General features: G+C 37.0%; 1 protein-coding gene across 1 annotated transcript; it reads left to right on the top strand.

The window, feature by feature from the left end:
* slc9a5 (solute carrier family 9 member A5) lies at window positions 1–26,538 on the top strand. Its single transcript, XM_051900229.1, has 16 exons — window positions 1–563; window positions 5,858–6,160; window positions 7,209–7,372; window positions 11,818–11,896; window positions 12,012–12,189; window positions 13,537–13,757; window positions 14,110–14,312; window positions 16,071–16,160; window positions 17,287–17,357; window positions 17,483–17,609; window positions 19,436–19,527; window positions 21,658–21,784; window positions 21,915–22,064; window positions 24,096–24,168; window positions 24,285–24,416; window positions 24,516–26,538. The coding sequence occupies exons 1-16, from the start codon at window positions 227–229 to the stop codon at window positions 25,073–25,075; spliced, it is 2,907 nt and encodes a 968-aa protein (XP_051756189.1). The 5' UTR covers window positions 1–226; the 3' UTR covers window positions 25,076–26,538.
* The last annotated feature ends 808 nt before the right edge of the window (window positions 26,539–27,346 follow it).

Below are 27,346 nucleotides of genomic sequence, written 5' to 3' on the forward strand. Positions count from 1 at the left end.
GTCTGTTTTGATGAGGATGGTGAGTGACGGCTCTTTAATAAGAACCTCCTCGTGCACGAACGAATCACGTGTCCCTATACGCCAGCTGCACCTTCGCGAGTTACCGGCAAGTGGAGTGTGTGTTGATGTTGTAAACCGGTAACGGGGCGTCCCGTGGAGGGCTTACCATCGCAACAGGAGTGTATAAAAGAAATGAAGATGGCACGCCGTTGAACACGCCGAAAAGATGCGGTGCTTGAGTTTGCTTCTGTTCATAAAGGTGGCTAGTGATGCAGCGACTGACCTTTACGTGACAGGAGCGTCGCTCGCGCCAGAGCTGGGGGTAAGCGCCGCACCTGCCGTCACATCCCCCGTAGCCTCCCGCTATATTCCAGAAGAGTACGGGCATCCCGGGATTGCGCTCGCCCGGTCTGCGGAGGAGCCGGCGGCGCCGAGCACGGAGGACGGAGAGTCGTCTCACCACCACGGAGGAGGGTACAAGATAGTGCAGTGGGAATGGAGCTACGTGCAGACACCTTACATTATAGCCAGCTGGCTTTTGGTGGCCAGTGTGGCGAAAATACGTAAGTTCTGTAATAGATAATGTGAGTTTTCGCTTGCTCAACGAGCTTTATTTTAGCCGTGTTGTATAGTGTTTAAAAGAAGCTTCCTGTCTCTTGGACTGTCATTGCGCGTATAGTGTGGAAAGTTGATTGTGCTGAGGACGCGAATATGTGTAGTGCGTTTCATTAAAGTGGGCCTTCGGTGCTGTGTGTGTGTGTGTGTGTGTGTGTTGGGCAGATGGCTGTAAAAAAGGTGCGTAAAAAGCGCACGCCACCTGCGCTTCCCTTCCACCGTCATTAATTGACAGACGCTGGTGGTTGCCATGGTAATGAAGCCCATACATTTCCTCAGGGACGTATTTATACAATAATAAAATGGGCTTTTAGCTGCACTGGAGATAAGCGAACAGCGTTTGACAGTAGTGTATGTTTCGGTTATCTTTTTGTACCTGTAATTTTCGTGACTTTTCTTTGTTACTGTTATCCGTGCAGTATCGCCCTGAGAAATATTTCTGTGAGCTCACCGTGTTCTCCAGATCCGGCACCTCTCCAAAAGGCGCCGAGTCTCCGCGGACAGTAGCGGCGACTCTGATTGGCTATGACTCATCATCTTTCCATCATCAGTCACACGCTGTGGTCATTTGAAGTTCGATCCGTGTCCGCGAATCAGTTCTTTCGAATAGTTTATTACAAAGAACAGGTTCAAAAATCTATTCCATCATGTGGTCCCTGGCGTCGCATGTTCTACGTACCCACGTTGCTATTTATGGCTTTTTATTACGTTTTATTAATAATGCTGTTTATAGCTACATATTTTCCCTTTTCAGTTTGTTGCAGGCTTTGTTTTTATAAACTGAATCATGGCTGCAAAGTCATTTCGAGACTAAATATAATTTGCATTTACAATGCTAAAATTCACATTTCTTGGCTGAAACTGTTTTTTAATAAAATGTGCGTAAATTAAATGCTCATAACATTAAGTTGTAGCCTGATAATATCCAGTAGGCTACATTATTAACGTTTCTGTAATTTGGTAACTTTTTGTCAAATTTATCAGTCAAATTCTCGGTTCACTTCAAACAGGCTTATGCTATTAGCATCTATTCTCTGCTCGTTACAAATTAGATGATTCTCGGTTCGTGAGTTGATGAGTTCACTCGAGAGCCGCTCGTTTTGTCCTATTCGTGAACGAATTTTGACCTTTTGTGAACAGGTTCAACTGATTCACGGAAAAGATCCGATTCATGAGAATGATTTCTTCGTGTGAGAGGTCTATTTTGTTCTTTTGCGCTGTAGTTAGTATCAGTGCGGGAGCTCCCAGTGGTCAGTGCCGTAAGTACGTTATAACGATATCTCTCCAGGACACAAGGACATTCTCAGTTGGCCATGAAAAACATGACATGATGTTGTGCAATAATAAACTCAGATTAATTATCAAAGATTTTATTTAGAGTTAAAGGATTTGAGAACAAAATGGTTAACAGAGAAACTGGTTGAATGTGTTGTGTTGTTGTAGTGTATTCTCTAAAATACACACACATGCAGTACATACAAAAAATGCACTATATTTGCATGTGTGGGTGTTTCTCCGGCGTCCCTCCAGCTTGTATTTTTGGCCAAGACATGCAGTTACATCAGATCATTTAGCTCAATCATCTGTTTCTCCATGATTCAATTGCCACGGTAACACCATAAAAATTCAATTTGATATTTTTCTTGCATTTGAGAAAGTAGCAATATCAGAAGCACCTGTGCACAGTTTTCAGCTGACTTGACAAGTGCGAGTACACGGCCTGAACAGCTGAGAACAGTACAACGTTTCATTGTGTTAAAGGTAAAGTGATTTATATTATCCTTATCCTATATAGCATCATTATAGTACTGCTATAACATTGCATCAGTATGATAGATAGATGGATACAGTTGCATGAAAAAGTATGGGAACCCCCTGCAGAATCTGTGAAAATGTGAATAATTTTAACAAAATAAGACACATCATACAAAATGCATGTTATTTTTTATTTAGTACTGTCCTGAGTAAGATATTTTACATAACAGATGTTTACATATAGTCCACAAGACAAAAAAAAATAGCTGCATTTATTAAAATGACCCCGTTCAAAAGTTTGGGAACCATTGGTTCTTAATACTGTGTGTGGTTACCTGGGTGATCTACAACTGTTTTTATGTTTTGTGATGGTTGTTCATGAGTCCCTTGTTTGTCCTGAGCAGTTAAACTAAGCTCTGTTCTTCAGAAAAATCCTTCAGGTCCTGCAGATTCTTCAAGGATTCTTCAAGGTTTTCAAGGATTTTTTGCATATTTGAACCCTTTCCAGGAAGAGCAAGAGTCAGGGGAAAACTTTTTAAATTTGAAGATCAAGGTAAATTGTACTTAATTTGTCTTCCGGGAAACATGCAAGTATCTTCTGTTGCTTTGGAGGGCAGTACTAAATGAAAAAAAATTATATTTCAAAAAATAAAAAATTTGGACATCTTCATCCTGTTCAAAAGTTTTCACCCCCCGGCTTTTAATGCATCGTGTTTCCTTCTGGAGCATCTGTGAATGTTTGCAGCTTTTTTAAATAGTTGTGTTTGAGTCCCTCAGTTGTCCTCAGTGTGAAAAGATGGATCTAAAAATCATTCAGTCACTGTTGTAAAGGGTTCAAATATGCAAAAGATGCTGGAAAACTGAAGAATCTGCAGGACCTGGAGATTTTTTCTGAAGAACAGAGCTTAGTTTAACTGCTCAGAACAAACAAGCGACTCATGAACAACCATCACAAAACAAAAAAACAGTCGTAGATCATCCAGGTAACCACACACAGTATTAAGAATCAATGGTTCACAAACTTTTGAACTGGGTCATTTTAATAAATACAGCTATTTTTTTGTCTTGTAGACTATATGTAAACATCTTTTATGTAAAATATCTTACTCAGGACAGTACTAAATAAAAAATAACATGCATTTTGTATGATCTCTCTTATTTTGTTAAAATTATTCACATTTTCAGATTCTACAAGGGGTTCCCATACTTTTTCATGCAACTGTAGACACAGACAGACAGACAAACAGACAGACAGATAGATAGAAATGACAGTTGTGTTAATATGAAAAAATTGACACTGCCCATTAGTTCAAGCTACAGACAAGCTATGAAATTCATATGCTTGTGCAGTGATGATAATGACCTGCCCTGTCACTTTCACACACTCATTTACCAGAAGATTCCATTCAGAATACACTCTTAAACATCCATACTCACCTAGTTTGAGTCATGGGGATGATACAAAGCACCATCCCATTCTACTACACACACTTTAACTTAATGATCGACTCCACTCTGTTTGTAATTAGCTGTGCAAAAGTTCTCTCTCTGTCTGTCCCTGAAAATGAAGGGCGTCAGATTAATTGAATTTAATGTTCTTTCATTATGACTGTAATTATATGTGGACTTTTTTTTTGAAAGCTTAGGGCAAGTAATAATTTAAAAGCAGGAGATCTTGTGATAGAAATGATTTACACATATGAAGGTCTTCTCTATTGAGAGGTTGGAGTGGCACACAGGTGTTAGTATGCATAAATGAATGGAATGAATCTCTAGCTCTCTCATTAAAATATATTTGTCTGTCTGTTTTAATGTGTATATATATATCTAGGCATATGCATCAGAATATTTTTTCTTTCTTTTGTTGTTATTTAGTGTTTGTGTGTGTACACATGCATGTGTTTGTGCAGATGTCTAGTATGCTTATTTTGGGTGTGCGACAGTGTTTTTCTGTCCTTGTGTGAATGACTCATGGTGAGCGGTGATTGTTATGTTTCTTGGCAGAGGTGCACACTGTTTTCCCTCCTCCACAAAATTACTCTGATCATGGAAACAGTAATAATTAGTGCCATTAGAATTTCTCATTATGCCATAACGTGTTGTGATTTTACACATTTCATGAGGATTGCTTGTGTAAATGCAGGCCAGTCTGTGCCTTGATTATTTTTTTTAATTAGCCTTATTAATCAACATCATTTTCACTAATTTATCCCTATTGAAACATTTTCTGATCTGTTAAAACCCATATAAACACTACTTTCATGTGGTTTCTGTTAAGTGTACGCTTGCACCTCATGCTTCAGTGTTCTGATCCAGTGGATGGTGAGGTAGAGTCAGGAACCTGAGCGTTGGGTTATTGAGGTGTGATTGTTCCTCGTCTGATAATGCTTTGTACTGTCATTTGATATGTCTGACTTGTGAATGGACACTGGTCATACTGCATTTCCCAGTGGAAATATTGTCATGAATTATTGCAGATGCTCCACAGAACCACAGTAAAGTCCTGTATTTTATTGGTGAATTTAGTATGCGATCACCTTATTCAGTTCTTGGCCATTTGTTAATACTCCTTTCTTAAAGCTAAAGATTGATGCTTTACTGTGACTCAATGTTTGTTACTATAAGTCGTTGTACGTTAGAGCGGTGTTGTATAACATTTCATCTGAAACCATGGTATGGAATTACAGCACCTGCAACTTATAAACTACTCTTTAAATGAGGTTGGCTGGCTGCTGTGGACCATGAAGCTTTTTTCTGGCTATGCATTCTGGTTGGTTTGTTTTGCACTATGCATTTGGATATTGCAATGTTTATAAAACTAAGTCTTTGGCATGTGCATCATACTGTAATAAACTCAGTAAACAGGTGGACATTTTTTTTTTTTATCCTTTAATGCATGACATCCAATACAGTGGGCAGATCTTTGAAAGTAATTTTAAACCAAGTTTCATTTTGACCTTTGACCCTTAGTCATTATTCTGTATATGTATGTTCATGTATATATGTATTTTTTTTTAAAAACAAATTTAAAATGGCTGATGATATAGATGTATAAAGTATCTTTATAATATCTCCTAGTATCTATTATTAAAATACATAAAAAAATACATCAATTACATGATTTGGGTGAAAAGTTGGGAATGATTATTTTATTATTTTGAAATAAAATAATATTAAAATTTTTTCCTTGTGATTTAATAATTCATATATCAAAGGCTAAAAGTTGCATATTGCAGTGTTTTTTTTTTTTTTTTTTAAAGACTGTTTGCATTACTAGTGCAGATTGTACCTATTTTGTGTAAAATGCAGTTCAAGTCTGTTTGAAAGGGATGACATTTCATATAGCTATTAGTGACATTACAGTAAAGCACATTTACTACATTCACACTTTTTATGATAGTCAATGACAATATAATATCTCATCTCATGCTCAATCCATGTTAACCTTTTTCTCTGTTGTCTCTTTTCTCTGCTCTGCAATCTTCAGTATTCCACTTCTCTCAGCGTTTCACCACAGCGGTCCCAGAGAGCTGTATGCTGATACTGCTGGGTCTGGTTCTGGGTGCAGTGGTTCTTATCGCCAGCAAAAAGCAGCCGTACCAACTGGACCCAGGGCTTTTTTTTCTCTTTCTTCTGCCAACTATAGTGGGGGATGCTGGGTATTTTATGCCATCGCGGCTCTTCTTCGACAACCTGGGTGCCATTTTGATGTATGCTGTAGTAGGCACATTGTGGAATGCCTTCTGCACTGGATTCTGTCTTTATGGAGTCAAAATGGCAGGGGCTATAGGTGAGTTATTATGGGGTGTCAGTTCAAACCAATAGAACCAAATACGAATTCTTAAATGATCATAGGTCATACAGTGCTTTAGCCATGTAGGTGGAATATTTCCTCTGATGTACTGATGACAAAGCTGCCTGTTTTCATACTTTTTATTAACATATATTAGGGGTGTGTCAGCCTATTAAAACAATAAACCTTGATTCATTTTGTGATTCCAGACATTTCGAGAACTATGTTCCTTTAATAAAAACAAGCACTGTTAAGTGACAAATTAAAATAAGAAATATTATGTGAGTTTATTTTTAAAAATGCTTTTTAGCTTCTTAATTAAGATTCTTAAACCTCCTTGGAAGTTCACTGATGCCCCCTAGTGGGTCCTGACCCCTGGTTGAGAACCACTGCTTTTAGTAAAGCAAATAAGCCATTTGAGCCCTTGTGTTACTGTGATTTTAATTTTAATTTCTTAATGCTTTTATAAAATGATGACAACTGCAATATTATAAAAGACAGGAGTGTTCAATAAACAATTAAATGTATTATCACTAAAAACTTTTTTTGCCAAGTTTAGTTCATAATGTGAGCCTAAATACATTGCATTGCATTGACTGATATATATATATATATATATATATCATCTTTTTTACGATTGCTACAAACATGACTTCAAAACACATTCAATATTCTGAACTATTACTTTTATAAGAATGTTTATTCAGGGGGAGTCATCGCTGCTTTAAAATTGTTGATCCAAGTATTGCATATAACTTAGATGTGGTGTAAAGTTTGTTGTAGACCCAAGAAAGGGTAGGGCACTTTCATCCAAGGCAACATGCAGTACACTTATCACAGGGACAGTCCACCTGGAGCATCCTGAGTTAAAGTGCCTTGCTCAAGTGCACAATGCAGCTTATGAATTGCCCATTGCAAGATTTGAACCATTCCAGATCTTTAACCACTATACCACAGCACTAGGGCTCAGATACGATCAATTTGGTTGTAATTGTTGACTGCAGTTTGTTTTTTTTGTGTGTGTCTGTGTGCTGTGTGTGTGCAGATGATAAAGTAGACGCAGGTTTGATGGAGTTCTTGTTGTTTGGAGCTCTGATCTCGGCTGTGGATCCTGTAGCAGTGATCGCTGTGTTTGAAGAAGTCCATGTGAACGAGACACTCTTCATCATTGTCTTTGGCGAGTCGCTGCTCAATGATGCTGTCACTGTGGTGAGTCAAGACTTTGTTAATCATCGAAATTGCTTTTACTATGTAAGAATGTCTACATGACTAACATGCTACTAGCAGAGTGTAATGGTCAGTGCTGTGAGTGAGGAAATACACTACTGTTCAAAAGTTTCAGGTCAGGAAGGTTTTTTTTATGTTTTTGAAAGAAGTGTCTTATGCTCACCAAGGCTGCATTTATTTGATTAAAAATACAGTAAAAACAGTAATATTGTGAAATATTATTACAATTTCATTACTCCAGTCTTCAGTGTCACATGATCCTTCAGAAATCATTTTAATATGCTGATTTAGTGCTCAAGAAACATTTCTTATTATCAATGTTGAAAGCAGTTTAATATGTTTGTGGAAACCGTGATACATTCACATGAATAGAAAGTTCAAAGGAACTAGAAAGTAAAAATCTTGAAATGGAAATCTTTCATAACAATGTAAAAGCCTTTACTGTCACTTTTGATCAATTTAATGCATCCTTGCAGAATAAAAGTATTAATTTCTTTAAAAAGAAACCTTTTGACTTTTTGAACGGTAGTTTATATAAAAAAAACATGCATGTGGTCCATCTAAACAGCATATCATTTTTATTAAGTAAATGTACAGTACCAAAGACAATCCTGACATAAGTGATGTGTATTTACTTGCTCCATTTATTTATTTATTTATTTATTGAGTGTTAGGGTTAGCTTAGGGATTTTAAAGGCTCAAGGGAGATGAGGAAAATCTCCATCCTTCTACGTTCTCTTTGTTGACTCGCATATCTGTTGTTATGGTAACCTTACGCCAGAACACTCTGCTGTAGACAGTGCTGACATGATTATGTTATAAGACATACCCAAAAGTCATTTACTTGCTCTGGAGAAGCAAATCAATAGTAAATGACTTAGGCTAAGGCATTGCCACTGAATTATCCAAACCATTTCCATTTTTTTCTTCGTATTTTTTATATAATTACTCTAGGGACAAACAGTAGCTTCTGGTTAGAGATAAGCTGATTAAGTGTTAATTGTTTATACTACATAATGTTGTTGGGATTAGATTTGGTTTCAAATCTACGTAATCCTCAAAAATATCAAGTTCTTGCTTGAGCAAAGTTTGATTTGTGTGCTGACTGTATGTTCACTGGTACAGCAGGTCAGTATATCTATAAACCATTAGTTTATAGATGTCCCATGTGTTCAGGATTACACCCAATGACAGCCCTTCATTGCTAACACATTCCCCACCAACTTCACCTTAATCTGCCCTACAACATTTCAACATCACCTCCTCTGGAATGTAAAAGCATGGACATAGCCATCTATGCCATAATGTCATTCAGAAGATTATTCTTCAGGTTCTGCAGGTTTATGCTTAAATTCACATTTGTTTTTGAGGCTTTAGCAGTGCCAATGCTGAAGTAGTTTTCAGTTGCAGTTTTCATAGGCTGATTATGTTCCAGTTTTTTCACACAGAATTATCGAAATGCATTGCAAAAAAATTATGTAGTAACTGAGATAGCATAGGTCACCTAAAAATGAAAATTCTGTCATGATTTACTGACCCTCGTGTCGTTCCAAATCTGCATCACTTTCTTTCTTCTGAGGGATGGTGTTTTATTCACTGGAAGTCATTGGTAACCAAAACTGTTTGGTTAAAAACATTCTTCAGTATATCTTCTGTTGTGTCTCACAGAAGAAAGAAAGTCATATTGGTTGGAATGACATGAAGGGAAGGAAATTATATCCGAATATTCGTTTTTGGGTACTTCTTATGTAATGTAAATAAATAAACATTACAAAACAACTTTTTTAGCATTTTAATTAAGATTTCCCTAGACAGTTTCAATAAATAACTTTTTATTAAGCCTAATCATTGTCTTTTGTTCTCTTTATGTTACTGCTTTTTGAGCCAGGTTGTTACCAAATATTTATCTTAAATCTCTTTTTTATGCATCAGATTATGTGTAAAGTTACCACAGTCACATTCTAAGGATTCTGAACTCTTGAGCAGGTTCCCACCAGGCTTTAGTGTAGAAGTGGTAGCAGATTATAGTGTGATTGTGTGTGTGTTTACAGGAAGGTAAGTTAGCACTTGAGCTCGGGTTATTCAGAGTGAGAATGTGAATATATGCCGATAAATATGGTCATGACACTGATCGAATTGAGAGCCACTATCTCAATCTAATTGTCTAAAATGCAGTGAAAACCGCTCAAACCGGCATGCACTTAACGTCTAGAGTTTGTTACTGAAGATCCTGCATTGACTTTGTAATCAAACTAATCTATTGTTAATTAGACGCTTGTTGTTATTGATAGACACTGAATAACAGACTGAACAAAAGTCTTATCAACAAATAACAAGTAGAATTGCTTATGGTGAACAGGGGCAGGCTCTTCTTTATGCATTCATTATCAAAGCTACTGGATAACATAATTCATTTAGTTATGTTTTTAGAGGAGTGAAATTGGTAGGCTCAGTCTCTTGTGCTACTGGTCTAATGGCCGTTTGTAAGACAGGTTAATTATTCAAAGTAATCATGAGAGCCTTCAGGTGGACAGTGCTCATTAGTCTTCACAAAATTGCACATCTTCAGTTTGGCTGCTGAGCTGCATATTACTTCATCTGATGTGCCCAATAGGAAATCTACTATTGCTATTATGGGGAACAGTTAGAGATGTGCTTTCAATCTGTCCAAGCACTTTCTCCATTAGCTTTAAATGTCATTTTAGCTCACTTTGAGTACATATACACTACTGTTTAAAATTTTGGGGTAATTGAGATGCTTTTGGAAGAATTTAATACTTTTTAGGATGCATTAAATTTAACCAAAAGTGACTATCATCACATTTTTCTATTCATCAAAGAATCCTGATGAAAAATGTATAGCAGTTTCCACAAGATATTAAGCAGCACAACTATTTTCATCAGAAATAATAATAAGAAATAAGAAATGTTTCTTGAGCACCAAATCAGATTATGTGACACTGAGTAATGGATGCTGAAAATTCAGCTTTGTCATCACACGAATGAATTGCATTTTAAATTAAATAAAGCTGCAAGCAGCGATGAAAGGGCCCTCGCACCTGGGGCCACCACCATCCGGTGGCCTTAAGAAAAAAGTGAATAGTGGGTGACATGCATGTAAGCGAGTAAATATTACAGTTGAAATATGGCAAAGTCATTTTAATGTGCCACACTTCCTGCTGCCAACAGGTGGCACTTTGACTATTACTGAATATTGCCATGTAGATGTCTTCAGGCTAAGACTATTATCAATCATGTGTTTGGAGCAGATCGGACATTGTTTGCCTGAGTTACAACACTAGCACTTAGCCAAGTGTTGCATGATTTAACGTGTTGCTAGTATGTTTGGTACTTCATGGCATATTTAAATGTGTTTCTAGGAGTTAATTATTGTGCAAAGCATGCCATTTCCTGTTGTCAGCAGGTGGCGCTATGACTAACTGAATATTGGCATAGAGATGTCTTCAGGCCAGGACTCTTATCAAACATGTGAAGTTTGGGGCAGATCGGACACTGTATGCCTGAGTTACAACAGCTTCCTCTTTCATGGCGAAACATCGAACTTTGTCAGGCCGCCACAGACACGCCCTTCAGTGAAAAGTCAAGATCTTTGCAATGTAACATCGCTAAGGCCTTTAGATTAGACTGACCAAATATGATGTTGATCTGATTAAATCTCTATGAGTTAATCACAGTGTAAAACGTCATTCCCTGTTTCCTGCAGGTGGCGCTATGACTGTAACTGAATATTGCATTGTAGATGTCTTCAGGTCAGGACTCTAATGAATCATGTTAAGTTTGGGGCAGATTGGAATGTCTCCAATGGCTTGGAAAATGGCAAAAACTGCAAAAATTTTGCAGAGAAAATTCAAAATATCTCACTTCCTGTTGGGTTTTCAGATTTTGGACCCAGGGACTTTTTTGTAGGTATTGGGCTGTTACATGTGTCTACCGAATTTCATACTTGTACGTGAAACGTAGCACGAAGGGCGCTTAATTTAAATTAACCAATTAAACCAATTAAAATGGCTGCTATCGAGCCATTTTGCCACACCTAATTCTGAAACCCTTATCAGACATAAACTTTCACCACTTCTGATGCGTGTGCAAAGTTTCATGAGTTTTCGAGCATATTTAGGCCCTCAAAAATGCGATTCATTTCGGAGAAGAAGAAGAATTGACCGAGCAATTACAATAGGGTCCTCGCACTATCTGTGCTCGGGCCCTAAATGTATTAAAGTACAAAACACTTATAATATTTCACAGTACTACTGTGTTTACGGAATTTTGATCTAATAAATGCAATCTTGGTGAGCTTTTTTGAAAGAGACTTCTTTCAAAAGCATTTAAAAATCTTGCAGACCCCAACATTTTGAACTGAACTGATTTTTAGTATTGGAGAGATGCATTTATAATTCTCTCAACAGGTCTTATATAAAGTCTACATATCCTTTGTGGAAGTGGGACCAGGAAATGTTTACACTGCAGACTATTTTAAAGGAATTGGTGAGTACAAAATGTGTCAGTTTTTTTCTTTCACAACATATTGTTGAGTGTAATATTTAAATGAGTTAATATTTACATGAAACGCATACTTTTTTTCATTCCTGCAATTATTCAGTCTCCTTCCTCATTGTCAGTATTGGAGGGACTTTGGTTGGGCTCATCTTTGCCGTTATTCTGGCCTTTGTCACTCGTTTTACAAAGAAGGTGCGCATCATAGAGCCGCTGTTTGTCTTCCTGTTGGTTTACCTGGCCTATCTGACGGCAGAACTCTTCTCTCTGTCCGCCATTCTTTCGTGAGTATTGCCACTGCTAGCATACTCATCTTAATAATTTGACATATTTGAAATCGATTCTCTGCATATTTGTAAATTTCCTCTTTATTAACATTGTACACAAACCATGAAATGAATTCAGAAGACAAATAATATACAAAATTAAATACGACTGATATTGTGAAATGCAAAAAGATTTGTGTGAGGATGAGGGATAGAAATATCAGTAGCTTAGTATAAAAATACAGAAATCAGTGGAAGTTCCCCATTATGATAGAAAAAGAATTGTGTGTGTGTGCAGCTCTGTGACAAACACTGTGACATTTAAAACGACGAGAAGTTAAATGACAGGATTAATGCTGAGAGGGGAATGATTCATGCCTTAAGAGTACTACAGTGAAAAAGAGAGAGAAATATATGAGCATAATAGAGAAAATAGAATGGAAACATCAGGGTCAGGGATAAATGATACAATGAATGAGAACTGGTGAGTGTGTTTATTTGTGTGAGCTGTATATCTGTGCACATGACTAGGAAAACATGATGTTGTTTATGAATATTTCCATGGCCAATTTGAACATTTTTTTTCCAGATTGTTTTCAAACCATGTGTGCAGAGCCGTAAATCTCAGTAGTTTTTGTGGCGGTCATAAATCACATAATGAGATTATGCGCAGAGGAATTAGATTATTAACCCATTTTAGTATTGCTTAGCACAGCAAAAGAACAGTTTTCAAGATGCAGAGTCATGCTTGGATACAAGATGCTTTAAGAACAGGAATCAGTACTACAAGATATGAAGGAATGAATTCCCTCACATATGAATTAAAGTAAAAATGCCTGTTTGTCTGCAGATTTTGTAAGCATATACTAATGCAGTGCTTGGAGCGCCCCCTCATGGCTCTTCATCAGACTTACTGCACAAGGTGTTATGGAGTTAGAATTGAAATAAGCCACAATAGGATTTAAAGATAAGGAGAAAAGGTCATGTGAGACTTGATATAAATATAATCTCATAAATGTAATTCTGCTCTCTCCGTTGTTTCTGGTCTGTTCAGTGAGTAATGCAGAGTGACTCATATAACACAATGCACAATGAGCAAAGCGTAATTCCTGTCTAAAGCTAATGTGTGTGTATGGACTGTGTATGTATATATGTTTATGGAATGTAAATACAGGGATATCTCATATCTCTGTATAAATATAGACATCAATCCAAAGGTACAAAGGTAAACAATTCATAAGGACAATAAAAGCCTATTACACCTGAAAACTGATTTATGATTTTCAATTTTCTATGTATAAAAATACATCTATTGTATTCTATTATTCTATCTTCATTATATATGTTGTTGTTGATTCATAACAGCATGACTTTCTGTGGCATTGGCTGTAACAAGTATGTGGAAGCCAATATATCCCAGAAGTCCCGGACCACCGTGAAGTACACTATGAAAACCCTGGCCAGCATTGCAGAGACGATCATATTCATCTTTTTGGGTATCTCAGCTGTGGACAAGTCCAAATGGGCCTGGGACACTGGCCTTGTTGTCAGCACACTCATATTTATTTTAGTCTTCAGGGCCATAGGTAAGAGAGAGTTCTATTCTATTCTATTCTATTAAAAAACATGATAGTCACATTGTATTTTCTGGTACTGTTTGGTACTATTTGGTTACTTAAGAGAACTCTAACTAGAATCTCTTCACTCACACTGAATTGTGCTTCACAATTAACTTTCTCTTTGGCTACATACATCAAATATTTTCCTAAACCATATAAGCTGAAATGTGCCATGTATTTTCATCTGATTTTCATTTATTTACTTTTGTCATTTATAATGGGTTGAGATGCCAAATTAGACGCACTATACATTTACAATTTTTAATAGCCTCGGCTCTTAACACTTAGCATATGTATTTGCTCAACGTGTTATTTGCAGGTGTAGTAGGGCAGACTTGGTTCCTGAACTGGTTTAGACTGGTCCCGCTTGACAAGATTGATCAAGTGGTGATGTCATATGGCGGTCTCAGAGGAGCTGTGGCCTTTGCTCTGGTGGTTCTTTTAGACAAAGAAAAGGTGAAGGCTAAAGACTACTTTGTGGCAACAACCATAGTTGTGGTTTTCTTCACAGTCATGTTTCAGGTAACTCTTTTAGAAATTTCTGTATTCCTGCCTATTTGTGTTTTCCCTCCCCTTTCACATTTACAGAATCATTTTGTGTTGATAGAAGTGTTTCATCTTTCCTCAGGCTGTGATTATTATCATTGTATGTGTGTGGGTAGCATGCAGGTAATTGCCTTGCAGAAATGACATTTCCCCACTGCTGTGTCAAATTGCTGTTATTTCCAAAGCTGCTCTGAAGCAGAGATGCTAATTATGATGAATGGAGTGATTTTGATGGAGCCCATGTGTATATATATGTGTGTGTGTGTGTGTTGTGCGCCAGTGTCAGCCTTTTTACCCTATTCCAATTTCATTCATTATTCATGGCTGGAGAATCTCTAGAGTGTCTATGCGTGAGTTGTCAATGTCATATTGGTGTATCCAACATGTCACAGAATATCTGACTTCTGAAATCATCAGGATATAAGGCCAAGCTTTGGTTAGGAACTCATCTTTCCACAGATCCCACAAATATGCACGCTTGTTAGACAAGTATGCATTGTTGTCTTTTCTGTAACAGGTAGTTGTGGAAAAACTTGTTTTTTTTTTTATTATTGGGTATTGCTTTTAAAACATTTAAAACATTAAATGCATATACATAATAAATAAATATACATTTTGACACTTTGACACAGACTGTCTTAGGCCTAGTCCACGCGTACACAGGTATTTTTGCAAAAACACTATGAAGCACTGTCAAGAGCATGTCACACCAACAGGTGGCAATATAACCCTAACCATAAAGCCATGTTGGCCAATCAGAAGCCTGGAAAAAAGGTTATTACCGGTTCCGGTTCTGACGTCACAAGCCAAAATTTCGGGTTTCACCGTCTACATGACAACACTGCAACCGGAGTTTGCCAAATCATTCAAAAACACTGATTCATTAAGGAACAAAAGCAGCTGGCTGAATTCTGAATTGTATATTAGCATAATACTATTTCTACCATATAAATGTATGCGATTCAGAATTCAGCCACTGTCTTTATGAGCGAGTCATCACTCAACTGATTTGTTTGAAAGCAGTTGCTGAATTTGGAACCGCTTACTACTATTACTTTTTCAGCCATACAACAATAAAGTACAAAAAAACAGAAAAAAAGTAAGAGTAGTGCTTAAGTACAAATAAATTAATATGATGTTTAATTGAGTACATTTTTTTTCTTTTTTTTTTTTTTTTTACATAGTTTTTGTATTTTAACTAATACAGTTTCTCAGTACGTTTTACACCCTTGTTGTTCAGGAACTAAACTTCAATGAAGTCTTTGAATCATTCACTAAAATGCTTTGTTCAAAAACAGTGATTCATTTATGTACAAAACACCCCTATTGTGTTGCTCAGAGATGCGTAACAAGTTGATTATGCTTGTGCTTCATTTAAAACTTCTTTTACTGGTATTCACGATATTGTGTCTTAAATATAAGTTACTCAGGATTAACTTCTTGTTTATTGAACTGTTTGTTGCAAATATCACACTCAATATCAATACTATCTCAATATCACACTCACGATCACGCTTTTGGTTTAAATTTCGCACGTTGGCAATCACAGCTGTGCTGATATTTGGAAAACAGCATTATTTTTTTCTGGTGTGATATTGCTTAATTAGGTAAAAGCTTATTTAAAAGACCAATTTTATTGCTGCTGCTAGAAATTTGAGAAATAATATTTAGTTGAAAGATTTGGATGGTCCCCTCTCTCTGTTTTGTTGACATTTCCCAAATCTTCCATTCCAGGGTTTAACCATCAAGCCTTTAGTGAAATGGTTGAAAGTGCCTCGCAGCACAAACAGAAAACCTACCATCAATGAAGAGATCCACGAGCGTGTGAGTCAATATCGCTTCCAATACTCTCACCTCTTTTCTGTCTCTGTTTCTTATCACCTGTCTTCCTCTGTCCCTGCCTGAATGCCTGTGGTGAAATGTGTGAGTGATGATGTTGACCTTGCTGTCTGTGCAGTGCTTGTGATCTGATGACTGAAACAGCAGCATTGCCACAGACTGACGTTAGACTCTTCCCTCCAATGAATTAATCATCAGAGCTCTTTTTTTGCTTTTCCACAAATAGATGTGCACACATAGGCAGAGGTCACACGGCGCCTTGCCATTTACCTCATCATCTTTCTGAAGGCCTTACACACCCTGCTGCTGTATGCACACTCTGGGACTCAGAGCTACCTGCTGAGCTCTCTAAAGCCTGGGCTAAAGATAGGCTGTAGTGTAGCTGAGCTGAAAGAAGAGATTTGAAATAATATAGGAGAGATTCTGAGAAAATAAAGGATGATAGAGGAGATATTCTCTTGGACAGCAACAGTTTCCCAAAGTTGTATAGACCAAACCGATTTTAACACCACACAATTTAAGGGATAGTTCACCCAAAAATGAAAATTCTATGATCATTTATTCCCCCTTAAGTTGTTCCAAACCTGTATAAATTTCTGTGTTCTGCTGTACACAAAGGAAGATGTTTGGAACAATGTTTGTAACCAAGCAGATTTCACCCCCCGTTGACTGCCATAGTATTTTTCTGCTTGGTGAGATCTGCTTGGTTACAAACATTCTTCCAAATATCTTCCTTTGTGTTCAGCAGAACAAAGAAATTTTGAAACAAGTTTGGAACAACTTGAGGGTGAGTAAATGATGACAGAATTTTCATTTTTGGGTAAACTATCACTTTAAGGTACTGTGGTGTTGTATACTTGAGACTGGACTGCTCACCAATTGCCGATGTCTAATTTACAAAGAAATATTTTTTTAAAAACGCCCATAGATTTAAAAAAAAATAAATAAATAAAATATCTGCAAAAGATGTAAGATCTTATCTTAAGTGCACTTAAAAATAGCCCTGGATGCTAAAATAAATATAAATGTCTGTAGAGATGAAGATTCTTCAAATAAAATAGCCATAAATAATTTACAGAAGCACTAAACGTGTCTGTCCTTCTGTCTTCAGGCCTTTGACCACATTCTGACAGCTGTGGAGGACATTGCTGGTCTGAATGGCTACCATCACTGGAGGGACAAGTGAGTTGTACTTAGCAAAGATTGATAGATAACTGTGTCTGTTCTCATGATGAGAGATGTATTCGTCAATATACAAGAACTAAAAGAATACAATGATCTCATTGTTGTTGTTGTTTTACTTTTAGGTGGGAGCAATTTGACAAGAACTATTTGAGTAAGTTGCTGTTGAGAAAGTCTGTGTACCATAAGAGTGAACTGTGGGAGGCCTATCAGAAAATCAACATCCGAGATGCCATCAGCGTCATCGATCAGGTAAAAGTCTAATGCTGCCGTTTATCAGGTACACAGTTTGTTGTGAGAAAGTTTGTTGGAAAGTTTGCTCTGGGTGGAGATGGATTAGGTTTTTCCCAGGATTTGCTTTTCCTGTCATTAACAAAGGTACTTCCACATTTTTTTTTGACATTGTCCCATGGTATTTTTTGGAATGTTATACCATCATACTTGAAAATAATAATAGTTTAGTACCATGGTATATACCATACTGTTGTAAGTGATACCATCTACCTTTTTTTGTAAGAGGTTCTATCAGTATTATTGTTGTATTGAAATTGTTCACCACTAGATGGTGCCCACTATCAAAAAAAAAAAAAAAAAAAAAAATCAGTATTAGGTAAAAACCTCACTGCTGTGCAATACAACAACACTGCTTTAAAACCACTATTAACATTCCTTTTATTTTCAGCTGCTTCTAGTGTTTCCTCATTCAGACTCATTCACTCACACCTATGGATTTGTGCCAAGATTTTCATTTCTAAACTTTTAAATGAACATTAATTAATTGTAGTAATGTTAATTAATGTTCTTAATAAAAGTTATAATACATTTTTTTTTTTTTATACTGGTGGTCTGTGGGTTAACTGAGAGCCTGGTTAGGGGTCCCTGGGCCTTTAAAGACTGAAAGCCCCTGGATTATAGCATTGAGCAGAGGAAGCACTGAGATCTTTTCTCAGGCTCAAGAGAGTCGTTTGAGAAGAGCACAGGATAATTCCTCCCTTTGTTAGTTACCCTGACGCCACAGTGTCTCTGCCAATACTGCTCCTTTGTAGGCATCTGATACCTGTCAGCTGCAACATCAAACATATCTACAAAAATACTCAGAGATGGTATCATACAGAGAGAGTTAAAGAGGAAAGAGAAAGAAGGGCCTCCAGTAGAGTGATGTCAAATATTTTAATGTGAATGTATAGACATGCACATCATAAGTGTTACACACCTCCCACTTGATTCTTTTTTTAGTTTGTTTTTTTAGTTTGTTTGTTAGAAATAATTTCTTTTGTCATGTATCATGAATTTCTCTTCACTTCTCTATTGAACTGAAAAAAACAATGTGCTTGATCAGAAAATTTTTATAACACCTGGAACTTTAGCCATGCATGACGTTTGTCTTCCAGCGAGATCATTTCCTGTACCCTTGAGTTTCATAGAGCTCGGCTTCCTGAGAGTAGTTATCAAGCTAATATTAGCACAAGATTGAGAGATAGAGAAACCTCTGTTCTCTTTCGGACCACCCAGTGAAAGAGGCACAGAATTATTCATTTAATTTGAGAAGGGAAAAAAATAATGTATCAGCTATAACAATTAGAAAAAAAAGTTTTTTATTTACTTTATTGTGTATATTAGTCACATTTCTGCATGTCTTTCCCATGGTTTTGTACTTATTGTGTATATATTTTCAGTGAACTGTAAGGTTATTTGGTAAGATTGCAGAACAGACTGTTTAAATCATAATGCTTGATTGCTTGTGCATATCAAGAATGATTAGTCAGCCATATGCCAGAGATATTTGTGGTAAGAGAAACCATCTATATGGTGAATGAAGAACTGAGAGCTGGATTGCATCTACACTGAGACCGCTGAATTATTGAAAATTAATGTGCACTTTGCATTGTGTCTGTGTTACCACCGCAGGTGAGCATTCATTTTCTGTAATGGAAGGGTTTGGAGATGATAAGCAATACTAAACTGTAACTACTTACATAGCTGGGCATTTAAGGAAAATCAATCAATGTATTAGCCAATCAGAATCAAGCACTATATAATGTTTAATATTTGATGCTTTTTCTCTGTCTCTCTCTCAGGGTGGGAATGTGTTGACCTCTGCTAGACTCTCTCTGCCTTCCATGGCCAGCAGAACCTCATTTCCAGAGGTCACAAATGTTACCAACTACCTGTGAGTATGCGAATATGTTTGTGTTTGTGAACATCACAATAAAAGTGATAAAAAACAGTGTTTTTATCTTGTTGCCTAGTAAAAACATTTAAATGTCCTTAAAAATATAAATATAAATACCAACCACTAAATATAGACTCTGATGCTTTATTCCTGTGATTGTCAAGCTGAATTATGATACAGATAGTTCAAAAGAACAGCATTTATTTAAAATGGAAATCGTTTTTAACATTATAAATGTATTTACTGTCAATTTTGATCAGTTTAATGCATTTCTTTAACAAAAATACTGACCCCAACATTTTGAATGGTATCATGACTTTAGCAGTTTTTTTTATCTATTTGGCAAATAGTATTTTTTTTTTATCTCTTTTTAAGTGTTTTCTTAAAGGTGCAGTGTGTAAATTTTAGGACGATTTATTAACAGAAATGCAATAAAATACACAAAACATTTTCTTTTTTTTTTCAGTGGTGTATAAAGGCCTTACATATTGAACCATTATGTTTTTATTATCTTAGAATGAGCCATTTCTATCTACATACACCGCGGGTCCCCTTATAAAGTTGCCATTTTGCGCCGGCATGTTTTTACAGTAGCCCTAAATGGACAAACTGCTCTACAGAGTGCATTTAGTCATGTTTGTTGTTGTTCTTCTTCGTTTGTGTTTTTAGAGGCAGCTTGCGTCGTCACTACGATGAATACGCATGAAGAAGTAGTAGTAGTAGTAGTAGTAGTCATCTGGTTTATTAGAAGCAAAGACCGTTCTTTGTTAGAAGTAAGAAGAAACCTCACTGCTTGACTGGCTGCTCTTTGCATCGTTGTCCTGTGTCAGCCACCGTAGCTTCTCTATGTGCTTCAAAAGGGAGGGGTGAGCAGTGGACTGAGCAATTCGCAACCTCACCGCTAGATGCCGCTAAAATTCACACACTGCACCTTTAAGTGTCAAACTAAATTAGAGATTTGTGCCTAAAACCAGTGTTAGTTACTTTTTAGTTACTTTTAAAAGTAATGCATTACGATATTGTGTTACTACTTAAAGTAACTACAGTAAATGCGTCACTTAGTTACTTTTTATCAAAAGTAATGTGTTACATTATTGTAATGTGTTACATTACTTTTGCGTTACTCTTTCTCATCTGGTTTGGGCTTGCTTGTATGCTTTTTAATAACAACAAAATTTATTTTTGGCAAATGTAAAAGCCCTTTCACACCAAAAGTAAAATAATATGCCTCAGGCTGAAGGAAATGCAGGTTCACACCTGTACAGTAGAGGGTGCAGCTCAAACAAACCTTTCAGCAGTGCTGCTATTTTGGATTAAAGAGGTATAGGATACAGGAGGAGGAAGTTCAAACTCTTTTTTTTTTCTTTTTTCTTATTAGTATGCTTGATCATTGAAGGTCAGCAGCAAAGACATTGGTTAATAAAGTGAGATTAAATACATAAAGTATATTTGTGTAATTTAATATAGTTAATTATTACAGGTTTGCATAAAATTCTGAGATTGCATTTCACTGTTTTTATTCATTTTGAGGAATACTGAATGTTTTTGTGCAAGTGAGATGAGTAAATGCATGTTCACATTTAGTCTAGAACTACAATAACCATCATGTTTTCACAGCGCACACAACACCTGCACTTTATTTCTCTCAACATGGGGGACAGGAGAGCTGTCAGTCAATAAATGTGAAGAAGTAACTTATGTTACTTATTTTAAAAAGTAACTTAGATATTTTGTTGTAAATTGAAAAAGTAATGCATTACTTTACTTGTTACTTGAAAAAGTAATCTGATTACATAACTCAAGTTACTTGTAATGCGTTACCCCCAACACTGGGTAAAACAATGTAAAACTATTTGAAACTTATATACACTTATGTTGATATAAACTTAATACAGAATATCAAGGAAGTAAATTTAGTTTCAAGAATGTTTAGACAAAACAATACAAAATACTGATTCAAAATTATATTTTGCTTTTTTTTATTTTCAGATGACATTTTTTTTTTTTTTTTTTATCTTTGTTAGTGTGTGCGGACATGTTTTTGTGCATATCTGTGGTGTAAGTGTATATGTATTTCATGCATGTTGGTTCCTATAACTATCTGGGTCTCTGTGTGTGATCCCTCAGAAGAGAGAACGGCAGTGGGGTTTGTCTAGACCTCCAGGTGATTGACACAGTGCCAGGAGCCAAGATAGAGGAAGAACTAGAGACACATCATGTGCTTGCTGGAAACCTCTACAAACCCAGGAGACGGGTACAGAACATGCCGCACACACACCCTCTCACTATAAAGATCTCTAAAGCATGATATTGCATCAGTAAAATGGGTGATACTTTGTATGATGTGTTTGCTTCAGTTGACATCTCCTTCTCTGTACCTGCAGTACCAGTCCCACTACAGTCGCCACTTCATGACAGTGGGTGAAAAAGAGAGACAGGATAGGGAGGTGTTCCAGAGGAATATGCGCAACCGTCTGGAGTCCTTTAAATCCACTCGCTACAAGCGTCACAAGAAGGACCGCAGTCAGAAAAAGGCAAGGGCTCAAAACTGCAGAAAAACACTCTTAGATTGAGTTAGCTGGACCTGAGGGAGGCCATGGTAGTCTATGACAGACAAGTATGCGTGTGTGTAAGGTCAACTGCCCAAAGGCAATGTAGAGACAAGGTTAATGTTTGTAGTTACTGATATGTATCATGAGTGATGGCTTGCTAATGTGTGTGAATGTGAATGTGCATAATATTGAGAGAAAGTGAGAGGGAATGTTTAATGTAATGTTTGTGTATTGTGTATGTGTATTTATATATATATATATATATATACATACTGCCACACTGTATTGCCAAAAGTTTTGGGACGCCTGCTTTTACGCTGTGCACATGACCTTTAATGACATCCCATTCTTAATCTGTAGGGTTTAATATGGAGTTGGCCCACCCTTTGCAGCTATAACAGCCTCAACTCATCTGGGAAGACTTTCCACAAGGTTTAGGAGTGTGTTTATGGGAATTTTTGACCATTCTTCTAGAAGCGCATTTGTGAGGTCAGGCAGTAATGTTGGCGAGAAGGCCTGGCTCACAGTCTCCGCTCTAATTCATCCCAAAGGTGTTCTATCGAGTTGAGGTCAGGACTCTGTGCAGGCCAGTCAAGTTCCTCCACACCAAACTCACTCATCCATGTCTTTATGGACCTTGCTTTGTGCACTGGTACGCAGTCATGTTGGAACAGGAAGGGGCCATCCCCAAACTGTTTCCACAAAGCTGGGAGCATGAAATTGTCCAAAATGTCTTGGTATGCTGAAGCATTAAGAGTTCCTTTCACTGGAACTAAGGGGCCAAGCCCAACCCCTGAAAAACAACCCCACACTATAATCCCGCCTCCACCAAACTTTACACTTGGCACAATGCAGTCAGGCAGGTACCGTTCTCTTGGCAACCACCAAAACCAGACTCGTCCATCGGATTGCCAGACAGAGAAGCGTGATTCGTCACTCCAGAGAACACGTCTCCACTGCTCTAGAGTCCAGTGGTGGTGTGCTTTACACCACTGCATCTGACACTTTGCATTGCACTTGGTGATGTAAGACTTGGATGCAGCTGCTCGGCCACGGAAACCCATTACATGAAGCTCTCTACACACTGTTCTTGAGCTAATCTGAAGGCCACACGAAGTTTGGAGGTCTGTAGCTATTGACTCTGCAGAAAGTTGGCAACTTCTGCGCACTTTGCGCCTCAGCATGCACTGACCCCGCTCTGTGATTTTATGTGGCCTACCACTTCGTGGCTGAGTTGCTGTTGTTCCCAATTGCTTCCACTTTGTTATGATACCACTAACAGTTGACCGTGGAATATTTAGTAGTGAGGAAATTTCACGAATGGACTTATTTCACAGGTGCAACCTATCACGGTACCACGCTTGAATTCACTGAGCTCCTGAGAGTGACCCATTCTTTCACAAATGTTTGTATAATCAGTCTGCATGCCTAGGTGCTTGATTTTATACACCTGTGGCCATGGAAGCGATTGGAACACCTGAATTCAATGATTTGGAGGGGTGTCCCAATACTTTTGCCAATATAGTGTGTGTGTGTGTGTGTGTGTGTGTATATATATATATATATATATATATATATATATATATATATAAATAAATTACTTTAGTGACAGTAAAGACATTTATAATACACATGAAGTGCTGTTCTTTTGAACTTTTTATCAAATAATGTTTTCAACATTGATAATAATGTTACTTGAGCACTAAATCAGCATATTAGAATGATTTCTGAAGGATCATGTGACACTAAAGACTGGAGTGCTGAATGATGCTGAAAATTCAGCTTTGAAATCACAGGAATAAATTACATTTTATAGTATATGCATATATTCAAATAGAATTGTAATATATTTAATTTTAAATCGTAATATTTCACAATATTACTGTTTATTGATCAAATAAATGTGGCCTTGGTAAGCAAGAGACTTACTTCAAAAACTTTAATATTTATATATATTTAACTTATTTGTTCTCCCTCCCACAATTTTAATATATTGATAATATCGTATTACAGCGGAAAGGGTCAGATGCAAAAGAGCAAGACACCAATGAAAAACCTAGGCGAAATGTCAGCTGGCAGGACAAAGGTCGGTCATTGGATCTGCTTGATGATGATTAAGTTTCACATTTAATTAAACTATGTTCCGATACTTAAAGTTCCTAGTGCATTGTGGATAACATGTTTTTGCACATATGTCTGTAGACCCAGTTGTAGTTCCAATGGCACCTGAGGAGGATAAACATGATCCTTCTGAACTAGATAAAGATGATGATGTGGGCATCACTTTTGTGGCTCGCAAAACCCCAGAAACACCAAAGGAGAGACCAAAATCAGGTGAGATATGAACACGATTATGGTAAGAAAAAGTGAGAACTGATTGTTATCCATCCCCGACACTTCTATAGATTCTTGTGTTTCTTTCTGTTCTCTCAGTACCAGCTGCCCTGGATGTTTGTCAGAGCCCGGTTGCCGCCCCTCCCTCGCTGACGTGTGGAGAGAAAAACCTGCCGTGGAAAACTGGTGTGGGTTCCCTCCCTCCCTGTGTTTCTGTGGAGGCCACTAAAATTATCCCAATAGACCTGCAGCAGGCTTGGAACCAGAGCATCTCCTCTCTGGAGAGCCTGGCTTCTCCTCCCGCTCCTCCAGAGCACCCACGGGTTAGCGCTCTCTCGAGGCTGGGAGGACCCTTGCGGACCCCTCCGAAGGGAAAAAGTGGTGGTGGTGCAGGATCAGGAAGTAATACAAGTTCCCCAAGTTCAGGGCAGTTCAAGTTCCCTACAGGGAAGGAGGAAGAGGAGGAAGGTGCCCTCTCACAGCAGCAGCAAGAAATGCAGCCACTAATGTCGTCTTTGAGGCCACCGCCACCACCTCCTCCGCCACCTGCTGCACAATCCGCCGGAAAGAGAAGAAATCCTTGTGTATATCTTAGGAGTCTGGTGACAGTGCCACCTTCTGGTGGGGAGCCACAAAGCAGGAAACCAACCCAACTGTAGAATTGCTTCCTTTAATCATCTTACTGCAGGCATTTACCTCCTCAATCCAGACTTTATTTTTAAGTCAATAAATTCCTTTCTAAGAGACTGTTCATTTGGTTTTATTTTTTATAGCAGAAACAGGCTACATGGGTTTAAAAAGGTTGGTAGAGTCCAGTTCTTTTGTGTATAGGGCAGTTCTTCTCACACAGGAAAACCATTCCACTTTCCATGTTTTTTTTGTTTTTTTTTTATCTGCCCTGTATTATGTATCTCTGCATATGTGATTGTCAAAATGTACAACCATTGAACAAATATAAGGATAAATCACATTCCAAGGAGGTACTGGGTGTGTCTGTCAAACAGTGTTTTTATTCAACGTTCCTCCCTCACTCACACATAAAAGAACAGCAAATCATTTTATGGTTACTTTTTCAACTTTAATCTTTAAATCAGCCAATCCATCTTAAAACAAGAATGAGTACTGTAGTACTGAAGTCTTCCCTTTTCAGACTGGGATGACACGAGCTTAGAGCCACGCACCTTCAGTCACAGCCATTATCTCTCAATGGGTTTGAGATATGCATAACAAATCCACACACACTACATGACAAGTAATCCATGATGATTGATTTGCTGTGTACAGGATATATAAGCTTCTATGCAGCACGTTACCTGTTCTCTGTTGTGTTTGGCAAAAAAGCAAGGTATGTTAATTTATTTTGTATTTATGTATCAACTTCATGCCTTTTATTCTTTTACTTTCTGAATAACAGGGGTTTGTGAATCTGTATTTTAATCTACAAAGCTGTACACAGCTGTTTTAATAACCAAAGTGTGTAATGTTAATGTTTAATTTTTGTCCGTCATTACTTAATTTTATGACATTATATTTATATTTATAATCATGAATAATGAATTAAGGATCATTAGGATTGTATGTGCTTTATCAGTAGTAGGGGGCTGGAACTGTCACAGTGTAAAACTTACTGCCTAATAATACTGTAGGCCACAGACTCATCAATGTAATATAATGCACTTATTTCAGTTTCTTTTTAATTTGTCTGACAATGATAAACATATAGCCTACTGTACATCTTATGTTGACTCCCAGTCTTCAGATGTCTTCATTCTTAAAGGTTCTTACTATACCAGAAAAAAATGGTATCCTATACATAATTTAGGTTTTGCACTTTAATTAAAAGCCATTTAGGCCATTGTACCTATGGAGTTGTCGAATCATTTTGTATTGCTGTGTATATACTGAGGATTGTTGTGCCTTGAGAGGGTGTTAAATGTGTTAAATGTTGAGAAAGAGGCCTTGTTGATCTCTATTGTGCCTGTAAACAGTATGGAGTGGGTCAGTGCTATGTTGTCTTACTTGAACTTGTCGTGTTAGCAGAAATGTTGCCCTAATCATTTGATCCCACTGAATTCGATTTGGAATTAAATTATCCACCTATTAAATTCAAATGGAATTTTCAGATCTTTTCTCCCATATGTGTTTTTATAGGTACCTTTAATGAGGTAGCTATGTGCCAAATATTGACTTCCAGGAATAAAGTTAACAAAAAAGAGGACATCACTTCTTTAACATATTCTTTATTCTTTATTCAGTCTGTCATATTTAGCTGGTCTCAGCCGGTCTTTCATCCGTATCCTCAGGAGGCCCAGTGAAGGAAACCTTTGGTGAATAATGAAGTTATATTCCCCCTTCAACCTAGGAGTCCCTGTGGTTTAGGCAGGGCTTCCCTAGACTGCCCTCAAAAGACTACAGCGCATTTATGTGCTAATGTGCCATTTTCCCTTCCTCAAGCCCTGAAACAGATCCCAACTAGCAATGAAGTCACTGGCGAGAGAACAAAAGTTGGATTTGAATGTGGAGACTTTAAACCGATTCCACCAAGTGATTTTCCCACCTGACTAAATATCAGGGTTTTATTGAAAATAACACATAATAAATATATTTTGTTCACAAGGAATATTTACAATGATTTCAGTATTTTCTTCACACATAATGTGACATTTTTCATCTCAATATGCCCTTTACTGATGTTATCTACTAATTTTTTTTTTTTTTTTTTTGAGAATGGCAAATTTGAAATGTTTTTCACTCTTCATTTAGCTTATAGTTTTTTTGTTTTGTTTTAATTATTTGTATGTTTTTATTTTATGTTTGTATTTATTACGTTTTAAAAGAAATATATATATATATTATATATATATATATATATATATATACATACATATATATATATATATATATATATATATATATGTTTTTTTGTTTTG

This window comes from Ctenopharyngodon idella, chromosome 7 (assembly GCF_019924925.1).
Source record: "Ctenopharyngodon idella isolate HZGC_01 chromosome 7, HZGC01, whole genome shotgun sequence".
NCBI lineage: Eukaryota > Metazoa > Chordata > Actinopteri > Cypriniformes > Xenocyprididae > Ctenopharyngodon > Ctenopharyngodon idella.

Coding starts and splice junctions, on each gene's coding strand:
- slc9a5 (XM_051900229.1), top strand. CDS start 227: ATGCGGTGCTTGAGTTTGCTTCTGTTCATAAAGGTGGCTAGTGATGCA. Junction 17,610..19,435: donor CCATCAGCGTCATCGATCAG/GTAAAAGTCTAA, acceptor TCTCTCTCTCAG/GGTGGGAATGTGTTGACCTC. Junction 19,528..21,657: donor ACAAATGTTACCAACTACCT/GTGAGTATGCGA, acceptor GTGATCCCTCAG/AAGAGAGAACGGCAGTGGGG.